Genomic DNA, 13,376 nt, shown 5'->3' with positions numbered 1-13,376 from the left:
CAACAATCTACATTGGCGGAGGGAGTTTCCTACATCACAGAAGTCACAATTCCAGTTGTACAGTTCCCCCCAAAAGTACCTACTAAATGGAATGCCCTCCTACATTCAGCCCTAGGGACCCAGAGATGAAGCTCTGCAAGTAGTTTATAATTTAATGGGAAGATGGGTTATGGACAGAAATAAAGATGGCACAAGACAGAATTTGAGAAGTGCAGAGGAGAGAGCCAGACAATGTATTCTGAGAGCCACTGAGGAGAGAGAAAATAGTTGCACCTTTTACTTTACAAAGCATTTTGTAAAGTAAGCTGCACTTCCTTAAAGTGATAGAGAATTCTTAAGTTATTAAAATGGATGAATAACTGACTCAGGATAACACAACTGTGGTTAAAAGAAGGTAGGATGGTACAGTATGCTGAGCTATGCATGCTCTACAGGCAAATACCTGGGGAGGAATATCATTCATGGCTTGATGATGATGGCCTTCAACTGCTGCATTGGCTGGTACCAGAGGGTGTCTGCCATCCAAACAGCCCCCTGAGGATAAGAAATGGGAAGGTGCTCAAGTTGTCACTTTTTGGGAAAAAAGTAATTTTTAAAGCTTTCTCTTCAAGAGGTAACTAGTCATAGCTGCTTACCTCTATTTTCCTCATGGCTTGGAGAAACCAAAGGGGAAGAGTTCAAACTGTATGTGGTTGCATTCTCCTTTGGAAAGAGCTACTACTAGTCATACTCAGTGCTTAAACCAGTGGCCAGCTCTATGCCTAAGAACCACTGCCAGGCTTAAGGCTTAGGAGGAAGCATTTGCTCTGCTGTGTCTCAGAAATATAACCATCTCTGGCCTTAAACAAGGAGATTACCTGCTTTGTGGAGAAGGAGATGACTGAGCAGCTAAGGTGGCAACTTTCCAAGCACTAACCCTCTCCTGGAGATTAGAAAAGAGAAAATTACGCCAAGAGTTGGAATAGCATATTGTAGTGGAAAGAACACTTGGAATCAGAAGACATTGGGTCTAAACATTGGCTTTTCTTCTACCTCCCTTTGAGTGTAACTTTGGACAAATTCCTTCATTTCTCACTTATCAATTACCTAAGGGAGTTGGACTAAATGAACTTTAAGGACCCTTCTGATTCGGTTTTTTGAAATTCAATTTTATTTCTAGTTCCAAGTTTTCTCTCCTTTCTCCCCATCCATTAAGAAGGTAACAAAATCTATTACAAACAAGTGCAGTCATGCAAACCAAATTCTCAGGGCCCTTCTAGTTCTAAATCTTTTGATACTGAACTCTGCACAAGTAGGAAACTGGGTGGGAGGGAAAGGGGAAGGACTAACCTAAAATCATTTGATATAATAATCTCACAATAATCTTGCCAGTTTAGTAACTGCCTAGCTGTGTCTCAGAGGATGCAGTATGATGTCACCACTGAGAGAGAATGAGTCTTTAAGACTTGGAATTTAATTCTGCCTCTGGCACTTAAAAGTTGGGTGAGCTTGTCCAAGTCACTAAACTCTCAAAGTCTCGGTTTCTTTACTATCAAATGGTGAGCAGAGCATTCATTGCATAGGGTTGTGAAGATTAAATGAGAATTTATGTACAGCACTTTGCAAACCCAGAGTGCTATATGAATTTGGGCTGTTATTATTGTTCTTGCTGCTCCTACAGTTATCACCAACCCCCATGTACAGGGGCAGGAAAGCTAGGACCTAGTTTTGATTCTGGCACTGAGTAGCTGGGTAACATTAGGCAAGCTATTTCCACATCTATCAAATGGGCATACCTACCTATACCCACAGCACCTTAAGGTTTACAAATGCTTTCTTCCTATCAGCCTTGAAAAAGGTAATATAAGTATAATTATCTCCATTTACAGAGGAGTAAACAAAGGTTCCAAGAGGCATAGTAATTTGCCTAATGTTACAGAGCTAGCTTTTCTCCAAGCAGGGGCTGGAGAATGCCTCCTGATTCCAAGCCCAGGGCTCTTCCACAGGACTACTGCGATCTTAGCAAGCTGATCTAAAAATCCAATGAAAGAATGGTTATGAAAGTGCTTAAAGAGGTAGCCATGTAAGCCTTGCTAATTAAGGCAACCACCACAATCCAAAGTAACCCGTTTCCTGAGACTCAATAACACAATAGAAAGGGCCCTGGGCTAGGAAAGAACCGAGATCTGGGTTCTAGTTTCTGTGTCATCACTAACAACACTAACCTCAGTAGAGCCATTTTTTCTATCACTTCACCAACACTAGTCAGCATATTTCCCCCCTCTGTCTTTGCTCTGTTCCCTAGGCCTCCTTATCATCTTCATCCATTGATTTCTACCTATCCCTTCAAGGTCTAGGCCCAAAGCTACCATAAAACCTTCCCTGATCTGCCATTTCTCCACCCTTTCTCCCTCATCTGATCTTTCAGCACTTTGTTATTCTATGATTCTAAGGTCCCCTCCATCACTGACATTTTGTGTTCCTTAGAACTCCCTTCTTGTTCTGACATTTTTCCAACTGAAAACAATTATGATCTAATGACAGTTATAAGTTCCTAGAAGGCAGGGCCTGAGTCTATGTACAGACTCTGAAGAGTCCTATATTTAGACACTTCACAAACAGTTGTGGAAGAGAACAATTTTGGAGTCAGGGGTCCATCTTATTTGAAGTATCTCTCCTATGGCTTCCCTAAAGGTGGGTAAATCTGGTAGGCCACATACCCATCAGACTCAGTTTATACCTGCCATGTCTATTCATGTTATGTTATCATCTGGAGCAGACTGTACCCGCTTCTGGCTACAATGACCCTGAGTAGCTCTGATGACCTAAATCTGAAAGGTTTTTTTCCTTCTCTCAGCCCCTATTTATATCCTCACTCTATCCTATCTCCGTACATATCAGAATAACCCTTTAGAGGATGTACTGCTTTCGATATTCTAATGGGCTTTCACTTCACTGCCTTCATGGATGGTGCTAGAACTGCTTTGCCGGACAGCTCACAAACCACTTTAGCACAACAGCTCTAGGAGATAAGCAATGCCCAAAATCATTATCCCCTTTTCATGGATGAGGAATAACTTGGCCAAGTTCACTTAAACAATCACTTAAACAATAGCTAGCATTTATATAGCTTTAATGTTTGCAAAGTATTTTACATATGTTAACTCATTTAATTCTTGAAAAAACCCTGGGAGGTAGTTACTATTATCCCCATTTAACAAATGAGGAAACTGGGGCACAGAAAGGTAAAGTGACTTGCTCAGGGCTAGACAGTTTAATAAGCTCTGAGGCAAGATCCAAACTCAGGTCTTCCTGACTCCAAGTCCAAGACTTTATGCCATCTACGGTAGTTTCCCAGGTTAATCATCTGTCAGTCAACTAGCATTTATCAGCAATGTGCCTGGCATGGTGCTTAATGTTGGGGATACAAAGAAAGAAAAAAGGTCCTATTCTCAAGGAGCTCATAGTCTAATGTGCAAGACAAATATGCAAACAACCACGTACATGTTTGTTAACTATAACCAGGATACATTAGGGTAAATCAATTAGGGGAAGGTTCTAAAATTAAGGAAGGTTTCTTGAGGAAGGTGGGAGGGACTTAAAGGTAGGGAAGCCAGGCGGTGGGCATGAGGAAGGAGAGAGTTCCAGGAATGGAAGATAGTCAATGAAAAACTCAGAGTTGGGAGAAGTGCCTTGTGCCAGGAACATTAAGGAGACCAGTGTCAATGGATCACAGTGACTAGTGTCACTATCACTGACCAGAGTTTATGGAGGGGAGGAAGGTGTAAGAAGATGGGACAGGTAGGAAGGAGCCAGGTTATCAAGCTTAATGAGTAGAACTGGGATATAAACCCAGGTTTGCTGACTTGTAGTACAGTATTTATTCAACAACATCACACTGCCTCTGGGAGAAATAGAGATAGAAGGATGAAATGATCTGGCCACAGTTTTCGGCACAGCTGGAACAAGAACCTTGGATGGTTAAACTATATATATTATTTTTAAACTATATAAACAACAGCTTCCTTAAGACACCAAATGACAGGACTCTGACATAAGTTCCCTCCAAATCTTGTAGCACTTGTTTCCCAATTCTCTAATGAACTTATCATATAATACTATACATCATAATTATTTGTGTCTGGATCTTATTCCCCTGTTAGATTCTCAGGTTCATATGAGAAGGGACCATATCTTATTCAAATTTTGTAGTTCCTCCAGTCACTAACACAACAATCTCTGTATACAGCAGATTTTTAATAAATGTTAAATGAATGAACCCAAACTCTCCACTTTTTGAATGAGGTGTGAGAAGAGCAGATGTTTTCATTATCATTTGGAACACTAAACAGTATCCAGCAAAGTTGCTGTGAGAAAAGCACTGGATTTGGAGTCAATAGATTGGGGTTCAAAACTTTGGCTGAGTCACTAATATCTATGTGACAATGGACTAATAAGTCATTTCACCTCCCTTTGAACTAGTTTCCTGAGGCACAGAAAGTCTGATACTAACTACCTCATTATTGTGAGGACTATTATGAGGATCAAATGGAATAAGCGTTATGTAAATAACCCTGCCTGGGTTATTTAAATAGCACCCTAAACTTGTCTCCCCATCTTCTGACTCTCATATCTCCAAAGTCACTCGGCAAAGGCCACCCAGCCAATTCTCCTACTGCAGTCTCCAGTCATTTCACTTCTTAAAAACTTGCAATGGTTCTCCACTGCTTAGTGAATGAAATGCAAATTTTTTATTCTGGCAATTAATGGTTATTGAAGGACTGATTGGCATTCAAAGCCCTCCACAATCAGGCTTCAGTCTAACTTTGCCAGCTCTGCTACTTCCCCTCATCACATACGTTACCTTCCAGCTGGCCTGCTCCTGACATTCCTGAGCTCAGTTATTCTGCTTCCACCTTAGAACCTTTTCATAAGTGGCTTACCATGACTGAAATTCACTCACTCCTCATCCCTATTCTTCTATCTCCTAGTTTCCTTCAAGGAACAAATCAGTGCCATTTCCTACATGCAGACTTTTCCGATTCTCCTTTGTAATTATTAGCATTCTAACTCCCCTGAAATGACTTTACAATTATCCCTTACACACTGTGACTTTCCCCCTGTCGCAGTTTTGATATATTAAGGATTGGCATGAAAAAATTAAATGGGAAATCTTGGGGAATTTTGTGGGAGCCACAGTAGGTATGCAAAAGGCCAGAACACAGAAAAAGTTTAGGAACTCAGAAATGCATAAAATATGTGTATAGTATTGTATAATATCAACCCAAATTTTACAATAAAGTACTGTAAATAAATTATAAAAGAAAAAGAAAACACTATGATTTCTTCTCTGGTACAAAGGAAGTACCAAAAGACTTTATGTGTATTTTCCAGATCGTGGGGGGGTTCGGTGCTCATAAGCCCTGTAATGTGGAAGGGTTAACTGTAATATTACTTTATGTTTGCTTTTCTTTTTGTATCCCCAGAGCCTACCACAGTGCTTTTCACTGGAGGGTGGCACTGGGAGAGACTGGATCGAATTTCATTAGAATAGGGAACTTCATATGATGAGGAAAGTTTCTCCAACACATGGAGAAAGGCACTTGCTTGTCAGTTTGTAGTCATAAAGAGCTGCCTGGGGCAGGGAAAGATTAAGTGACCAGCCCAGTAGTCGAATATCCACTAGGCATCAAGAGGCAGAACTTGAATGCAAGTCTTCCTGCTTCTAAAGTGAGCTCTCTTATCCATTACACTACTGGCCCTGTTCTGAAGAGTTTAATGAATGTTTGAATTAGACTAAATCCAGGTGTTATCACTTTCATGAAACATTTTCTGATTCCTAAAGGTGAACTTTCTTTTCCTAGAACCTTCTTTTGCACTTCTATGACATTCTGCACTATAACACAGTTATTTGTATAGCATTTAACACACGTTGTGCATTATGCCTATGGTGCTGTGGAAAGAGTGATAGATTTGGCCCTGCTACATACTCAGAACTTAGTGATCTTGGACAAGTCACTTTACCTCCCTTTGTCTTCATTTTCCTTTCTGTAATATGAGGAGGGTGAACTAAATAATTCCAAATTTTCTTACAGGCATAAATTATACACACACACACATAACACACACACTCACACACACATACAAACATAATTATAATTCTGACCTGGAGTTAGGAAGACCCGAATTCAAAATCCACCTTACTAGCTTTGTGACCCTGGGCAAGTCACTTACCCTTTGTCATCCTCGGTTTCCTCATCTACAAAATGGGGATAAAATTCTATCTACCTCATAGGATTGTTGTGAAGATTAAACAAGATAAAATATGTAAAGAGTCTTGCTCTAGAATATAAGATTCTTGAAAGCAAAAACTGTGTCCATCTTTGTTTCCCCATGGGGCATAGTGCTTTGCTCTGAAACAGAGCTGAATGGTACAGTCAATCCTAATACTGGCATGGGAAATAAACTTAAAATTCAATGTAAAATACAAATGAGCCCTTGACTATTCATCACAATGTAGAGAAGTAGATATCAAAACCACATAATAAAAATTATTTCTACTTGGACCTACAAAGGGGTTAGACACAAATCCATTCATACTCAACAAAGATGTACTAAAGCTGTGTCTACTATGTACAATGCACCTCAGAAATACAAAGATTACTAGTTTACAGTGCCTGTCTTCATGAAGTTCATAATTTATTAGGATTCACATAGGAAAAAGGGACTCACACAAATAAATGGCACAATTTAAATTTTATAATTAAATATCAAATTAAAATATCATAATTCACCAAATATTTATTAAGTACCTACCAGGTATAATTGTGTAAAACACTCTGAAAACCTTAAGTGCTATATTAATGTCAGCTATTATTACTGGTTGAAAGACAGGAACAAGAACTTATTAAGCACCTAATGTATACCAGGCACTAAGTGCTTTATAATATTACTTCATTTGGTCCTCACAAATGAGGTAGGTGCTATTACTACCCCCATTTTACATCTGAGGAAAATTGAGGAAAACATATAATAAGTTATTTGCCCAAGGTCACACAGCTGTTAAATATCAGAGAACAGTTATTAACTCAGGTCTTCCTCACTCTAGGCCCAGGCTTCTATCCACTTCACCATCTAGCTGCTTCTAATGATGATGTGTATGAAGTACTACAAGATCAGATGAAGTAGTCATTTCTAGCTTGGCAGAATCTGGGAAAACACATCTAAGAAGATAGTACTATTTGAAGGGTGGATAATAATGTCAATGAACAGAAACAGTGAGGAGGGCATTTCTGATATGGGGAATAACCTAAACAAAGATGCCAAAGTGGAAAATGGGGTTGAGCAGTCCATGTGTTGCTATTTTGTACCCCCAAGACTAAAGTCAACTTCTTCCATTTGTCCCCAAATAGGCCCGCATAAAAGAGGATCGATAATTCTTATCCTTAAGTTAAATGTGAAGAAAAAGTCTCATAGGTCAGTTTATAGTACAGAAAATTTTATAAAGACTCCTTACTTTCAAAAGCTATTAAAAATAAAACCAAAGTTTACTTAATGTATAAGCAACGAATTAAGCAGTGGAATGTAGAGGAATAAGCATAAATCTGGGAGTCAGGAAACCTGAGTTGTGGTTTTGACTCTGTCATAAAGTATGATCTTAAGAACAAGAGAAAGAGACCCCTTTTTGGGTTTAAGATCCCATATTAATAAAATGAAGGAGTCTGGCTAGATGACCTCTAAGGACCCTTCTTGCTCAGATAGTCTATGATTCAATAATAGGAAATCTATCTTTTCTGGCGTTTATTTTGACAAAAAAGCTGACCAATACATGTATACACCCTTCCCATTCAATGAGTCTCTGAGCCAAAAAATGATCAGAAAGTAGACAAGATGGGGGGCAGTCATTTTTTCAACAACCTGATGAAAGAGGAACTGTCAGTACTAGGTATGAGGTCAAATCAGGGCAAGGTACAAAGAAGTTAAATTCATCCAATTACCAGCACAATAGGGTAAAGACTAGAAGTCACTAACAGTGTAGACATTCTGAAAGTAGAGCAAGCACAAATTTCACAGAATCACTAAATATTAGGGCTATAAAGGGCGTAGGGATCATTTACCTACCCACTTTACAAATACAGGAGGCAGAGGAGATCGATAGTAGACAAGTAGGTAGACTAGAAAAACATTACAAGACCTGAGCAGACATAAGGGTGGTCTGAAGTCCAAGACAAGTGGTCAGGGGTCACAGAGTTTGCCATCATTGAAGGGTTGGGACAACAAGCTTCGAGAGCATGCACCAGCATCCAGGAGGCTAGTTCACATGGCCAGTTCCTGATTGTTTTTTTCTTTACCTTGGTTTTCCATGAGAGGCAGGGACTAGTCCCTGCAGACTGAACAGGCTCTGTAGTTTAGAACAGGCAGTTGTCAGCACCTGGTAAGAATGGGTTAGTTAGGTAGGGGACTGAGAAACAGTTGCTAGTGGTCTGAAGCTCAGGTCAGGCTCCTCTCAAACAGGAGAGCTGGAGAGCTTGTATTGGACCTAGATACCCTCTCATCCCAATGGAAACTGAGGGCAAAAAGTCCTACAGTGGATTTCAAAAGATGTCATTCAAAAAAAAACCCCAAAACAACCAACTTAAGTCTTCTGACTTACACAGTTACAGTATGCATAACATTACAGTTTTCAAGAGGGGTAAGCCCAGTTAAGGCCAGATATTTAAGTACTATTATAACCATTTTATAAATGAGGAAACTGAAGCTCAGAAAGCTTAAATGACTTGCCCAAGGTCACAAAACTAGGGGATTCAAATCCTGCTTTCTTGTCTCTAAATTCAATGTTCTAACTACCACATCACAATGCCCTAGTATGGGGATTTGGGCAAGAAATTCTTTCTGAATGTATGAAATAATCTCTAAAAAGGCCTTCTGGGGTAATGGAAAGGTATCCGGACCCAGAAAGCCTGAATTCTAGACTCATCAGTGCTATTAATTCACTGTGTCACCTTAAGCAACTAAATCACTCCCCCTTACTTGGGCCTGCGATTGTTCATCTGTAAAACAGAGGGAGGTGTGGATTGGATAATTTCCAACATACCCTCTGGCTCTTTGGACAGAGGATTTTGCAAGAGCTGGTATGGGGGGGATGTCAGTAAAGGTGATCTAACCCAGCTAGTGGCTTTTTCTAAGGGATCAAAACATTTTGAAGTCATCTGTCTGCATGTTAAACGGGCACCAAAGTGTGTTGGGTGGGGGAGGAGAGAAGGGATGGAGAAGAAAGGAAGAACTCCACTGACCACAGTAGTGGTCCTGGAAACCACAATCAACTCCTTGGCGCTAGAAATTTTCATCATGAAAGCCTTTAAATCCACCAACAATTCTGAGTATCATTCCCACTCCTTCCCCAAATCCATCAGCCTGAATAATCCTCCAATCACACTGGCACCATTACCCTGAGAAACATTTCCTTAGAGAAAGTGCCTTCCCAGGTCAGACCCAGGGAATAGTAAAAGGCTCCTGAACTGAGTGACTCAGCCCATTCAACTCAATTTTAGCAAGTTCATGTAATCTTTGGGTCCAGGCCTATCTAATTTTAGGTTTCCCAACAGTTAGGGCTTGTACTTAATCTTATCAGTCTTCCAATCAGAGGGCCCTGTGAACTTCTTAGATAAAATGTTTAACTACACTGAGTTTCTGGTGTCCTGGCAAGCCTCGTGCTTTTCTGGCTTTGTGAAGATTAGCCAGAGGGAATTACAGGTGGAAGATGAAGGTTGGAAAGGAAAGGACCTTTCTTACTGCTTTGCAACCTGACTGGTGCCCACACTGCTCAATGAAACTAGCAAGGAAGGAACATCATATAGGGCCCTTACCTGCTGCCAGTTTTTGAAAGAAAAAAAAAAACAACAGATTAACAATAACAATTTACATTTCTATATAACGCCAAGATTTTACAAAGCAAAACGATTTAGGGTAAGCATCAACCCACAGACAGCACAACTAAGGCTCAGCAAGGAAAGAGAATATTGACTGTAACCCAGGTCTCAAGTCCAATTTCAGTATTCTTTCCACTTCATCACAATAGAATAAGAGACACATAATTATTAAACTAATTCATTTTCTAAGTAAACAAACATTTCAATAGGGTGAACACTGTTCACTAGGAAGAAATTAGACTGCCCATATATTTTGAGTCCTGTACATTTCTAAACTTCCAGGCCTAACAGACCAACCCTACTGGTCAATTACTATCTGAGAAAATAAGACATGCTGTCCCTATTTTGAGAGTCACTAAACCCGGAAAGATGACTAAAAGAGGTTTCATTGGGAGGGGCTTACACCACAAATCCAGAATTTTCCTATTCCAAAGCTTCTGATCTGAGCCACTTCATCAGGAAGTAAGACTCCCTCTATGCAAAACCCCTGCATATCTTCCCTTGAGGAAGAAGGCAGGATCCTACCTTCACTCACCACCCCATTCAACATAGGAAAGATCAACAGTCAGGGAATGGATAAATAGGTGTCTCTCTACTCTCTCTCCTATGCATAATGCCAGTTGCATCCCTCACGTTAAGCTTGAGAAGATAAACAGTGCATTGGGGGTAGTGACTAGAGTTTAAGCAAAACCAGGAAATAAGAATTTCCCATTTATCCCACAACCAATTCTAGAACCTTAGCCCTAGAAGGGATTTCGGGATAACCTAATCTAGATACTCCTCCCCATTACCCTCATTTTACGGATGGGGAAACTAAGGCCCACAAGGGCTAGCAATTCGCCCTGCTTTTCAGATTTACAAAGTTCTTTTCTCACATCAACCCTGTCTGTGATAGGCAATGTAAGTATTATCAACCCTATTTTTTGAATGGTGAAAATCGGTTCAGAGATAAAGTGATTTGCCTGCCTTTGGTCAAGCTGTGGGCCAAGAAGCAGGGAAGGCTCTGTAACACAAGCCTCCGGCTTTCCATCCCTCTGTGTTGGCCAAAAAGGCGACAGAGACAGGAGGCTGGACTGAATGACCTGGAAGGTTCCTCCGGTCCCCACCCCCTCCTGCTCCTTCTCTTCCTCCTCCTCCTCTCCCCTAGGATCACTGAGACGTCAGGACCCCAGGGGGTCAGGTCGGGAAGGAAGGGGAAGGCTGAGGACAGAGAGGAACACCCACCCGGGGAGTCCACTCCGGGGAGGGGCGGTTCCGCGGTGGGGCCTGGAGGGAGGGGAAGTCACGGGGTGATGCCTCGGTCAGTTCCATCACATCGAGCCGCGGGTGGGGGAAAAGAGGCTGGAATCCCCCTTTTTTCCTGCCCACCCCTACCAACAACCCTGGGAAATGGGGCATTCCCTGCGGCCCCCGGCGGCAAAGAGGAAGCAAAGGCTCGGGTCACCAAGAGCTCCCGGCTTTCAGGACCCAAGGGCGGTTCCACTGAAGCAGCTAGGATGTGTGGGGTGGGGGGGAGCGAGGGGGCGGCCCGCACCAACAGGGCGGGGGCGGGGGGCGCGAGGGGGCGGCCGACACCATCGGGGCGAGCTGAAAGGGGGGCGCAAGGGGGCGGCCGGCACCATCGGGGCAGCGGCGCGAGGGGGCAGCCGGCACCATCGGGGAGGGCGGTGGGGGGCGAGGAGCCGGAGACCGTTACCTGTCGCCGAGGGCGCCGCCGCCCCGCTCTCCACAGCCCATCCCGCCTCCGGAGGGACGGCCCCCGCCTCGGCTCTCTCCGCCTCGTCCGGCACCTCCAGCTCCATCGCCGCTGACGGGCCCGAGGCGAGGCGGGGGCCGGCGGGGGGGAAGCCCCGCCAGGCCCAGCCAGGCCCAGCCGGCTCCTTGGCGGAGGGAAGGGAGCTGCTGCCGCTGCCGCCGCTGCCGCCGCCGCCGCCGCCGAACAACAACCGCCGGGAGGGAGAGTCCGGGCTGACAAGGGGAGAGGGAGGGAGCAGGGGATGAGGGGGGGAGGAGGGAGGGAGGGGACGGGGAGGGAGAGAGGGAGTGGGGAAGGAGGGGGCGGGGCCACGGCCGTACTTCGTCACGCGCCCTCTCTCCCTGCCAACCGGGAAAGAGGTTGGGAGTGGGGAGGGGGCGGGTTGACGTATTCACGCCGAGGGCGGGAGAGCGCCTCCCTGGGGCGAGCTGGTGGAAGGGCAGTCACAGGGTCGTGCCGGGCGACCCTTGCCGTCCAGGAGGCGGGCGTGGAGACGCGCAAGAACCGCAGAGCTGGAAGGAGGGTGACTCCATCACATCCCCAACAAATGTCATCCAGCTCTCCCCATCATGATATGAAGGCTGGTGGTGATGAAGATATCTGTCCCTTGTGCAGGGTGACCCTCAAGCCTTGGTGCGGTCTTCAGCCATCAAAGCTGATTAAGTAGTGCTTGCTAATGACTACTTATTCCTTGCTAGTGCTTTAAAGTTTTCAGAGCTTTCCACAAATAATGTCTCATCTTTATCAACACGACAACCTTGGAAGTTGTTTCCATTTTACAGAAGAGGAAGGTGAGGCAGACAAAAGTTATGTGACTTGCCCAGGGTCACACAGCTAGTGATTGTCTGAAGCCAGATTGGAATTTCCATCTTCCCAACTCCAGGTCCAGCACTGGTTTGAAGTCTTCCGAGGAAAGGGAACCCACGACATCCAGGGGCAGCTTATTCCTTTTATTTAGTGTTAGGACGTTCTTGACATGGAGCATCCATCTTTCTCTTTACAACTTCCATGCAGGCTCCTAGTTCTATCCTCACAGGCCAGAGAGAGCAAGCCCAATGTCTCATCCATGTGACAGCTAGCTCTTGAAGTATGGCTTGATCCATACTTGTTCCACTCCAGCGTGTTCTCTAGGTTAAAGGCCCCTCCTTCCTTCAGTTAATCATCATGGCACCAAGGTCATCATCTTATTTGCTTTTCTCTGGATGCCCTTCATATTACCGATGTCCTTTCTAAAAGGATGTGGCCAGGTTATACACAATTCTCCTGATGTGGTCTGACCTTGGTATAACCCAGAGACATTGTCACTTCCTAGTCTTGAATGGTAGGCCTTTTTTGTTGCAATCTAAAGTCAGATTTTTTTTTTGGCTGCTATTTGACTCACATATGGAACTCTCAACTAACTGAACCCCCTCCTCCCCATCTTTTTTCAGATGCATTTCTGTCTAACTATGCCTCCCTGGGAAGATTATTTTTAAAAATGCAAGCATATGACTTTACATTGACATTTAGGAAAGTGTCTTTTCATTTGATTTGATTGTATTCTTAAAATATTTCTCAAATTATTCCTAAAACTTAATTCTAGGATATTAAAATTATCACTCTCTAATATTAATAATATCCCTCTATCAATGTTTACTTAAACATATATTAACCCTAAATCAGTCTGTTTGGCTACTCTCCTCTTGGTGGAGTGGCTCCACCCATTGGGTCTG

General features: G+C 43.2%; 1 protein-coding gene across 5 annotated transcripts in view; it reads right to left on the bottom strand.

The window, feature by feature from the left end:
* Nucleotides 1-11,849, bottom strand: part of PIP5K1C (phosphatidylinositol-4-phosphate 5-kinase type 1 gamma) — a 145,971-nt gene extending 134,122 nt beyond the window's left edge. For 3 of the 5 annotated variants that reach the window (XR_011168117.1, XM_069086870.1, XM_069086869.1), the window contains exon 1: nt 11,605-11,849. Coding sequence is in view for 4 of the 5 variants with exons in the window: in XM_069086870.1 (XP_068942971.1) it covers nt 11,605-11,710 (106 nt within the window). In the remaining variant the exon portion in view is untranslated. The remainder of the gene's footprint in view (nt 1-11,604) is intronic. The other 2 variants (XM_069086871.1, XM_069086872.1) reach the window with 1 other exon arrangement.
* Between the last annotated feature and the right edge of the window lie 1,527 nt (nt 11,850-13,376).

Source organism: Petaurus breviceps, unplaced genomic scaffold (genome assembly GCF_028583685.1).
Source record: "Petaurus breviceps papuanus isolate PSGF00001 unplaced genomic scaffold, PetGlider_PUasm1.0 180, whole genome shotgun sequence".
NCBI lineage: Eukaryota > Metazoa > Chordata > Mammalia > Diprotodontia > Petauridae > Petaurus > Petaurus breviceps.
This window is presented reverse-complemented; position numbering and strand designations above follow the sequence as displayed.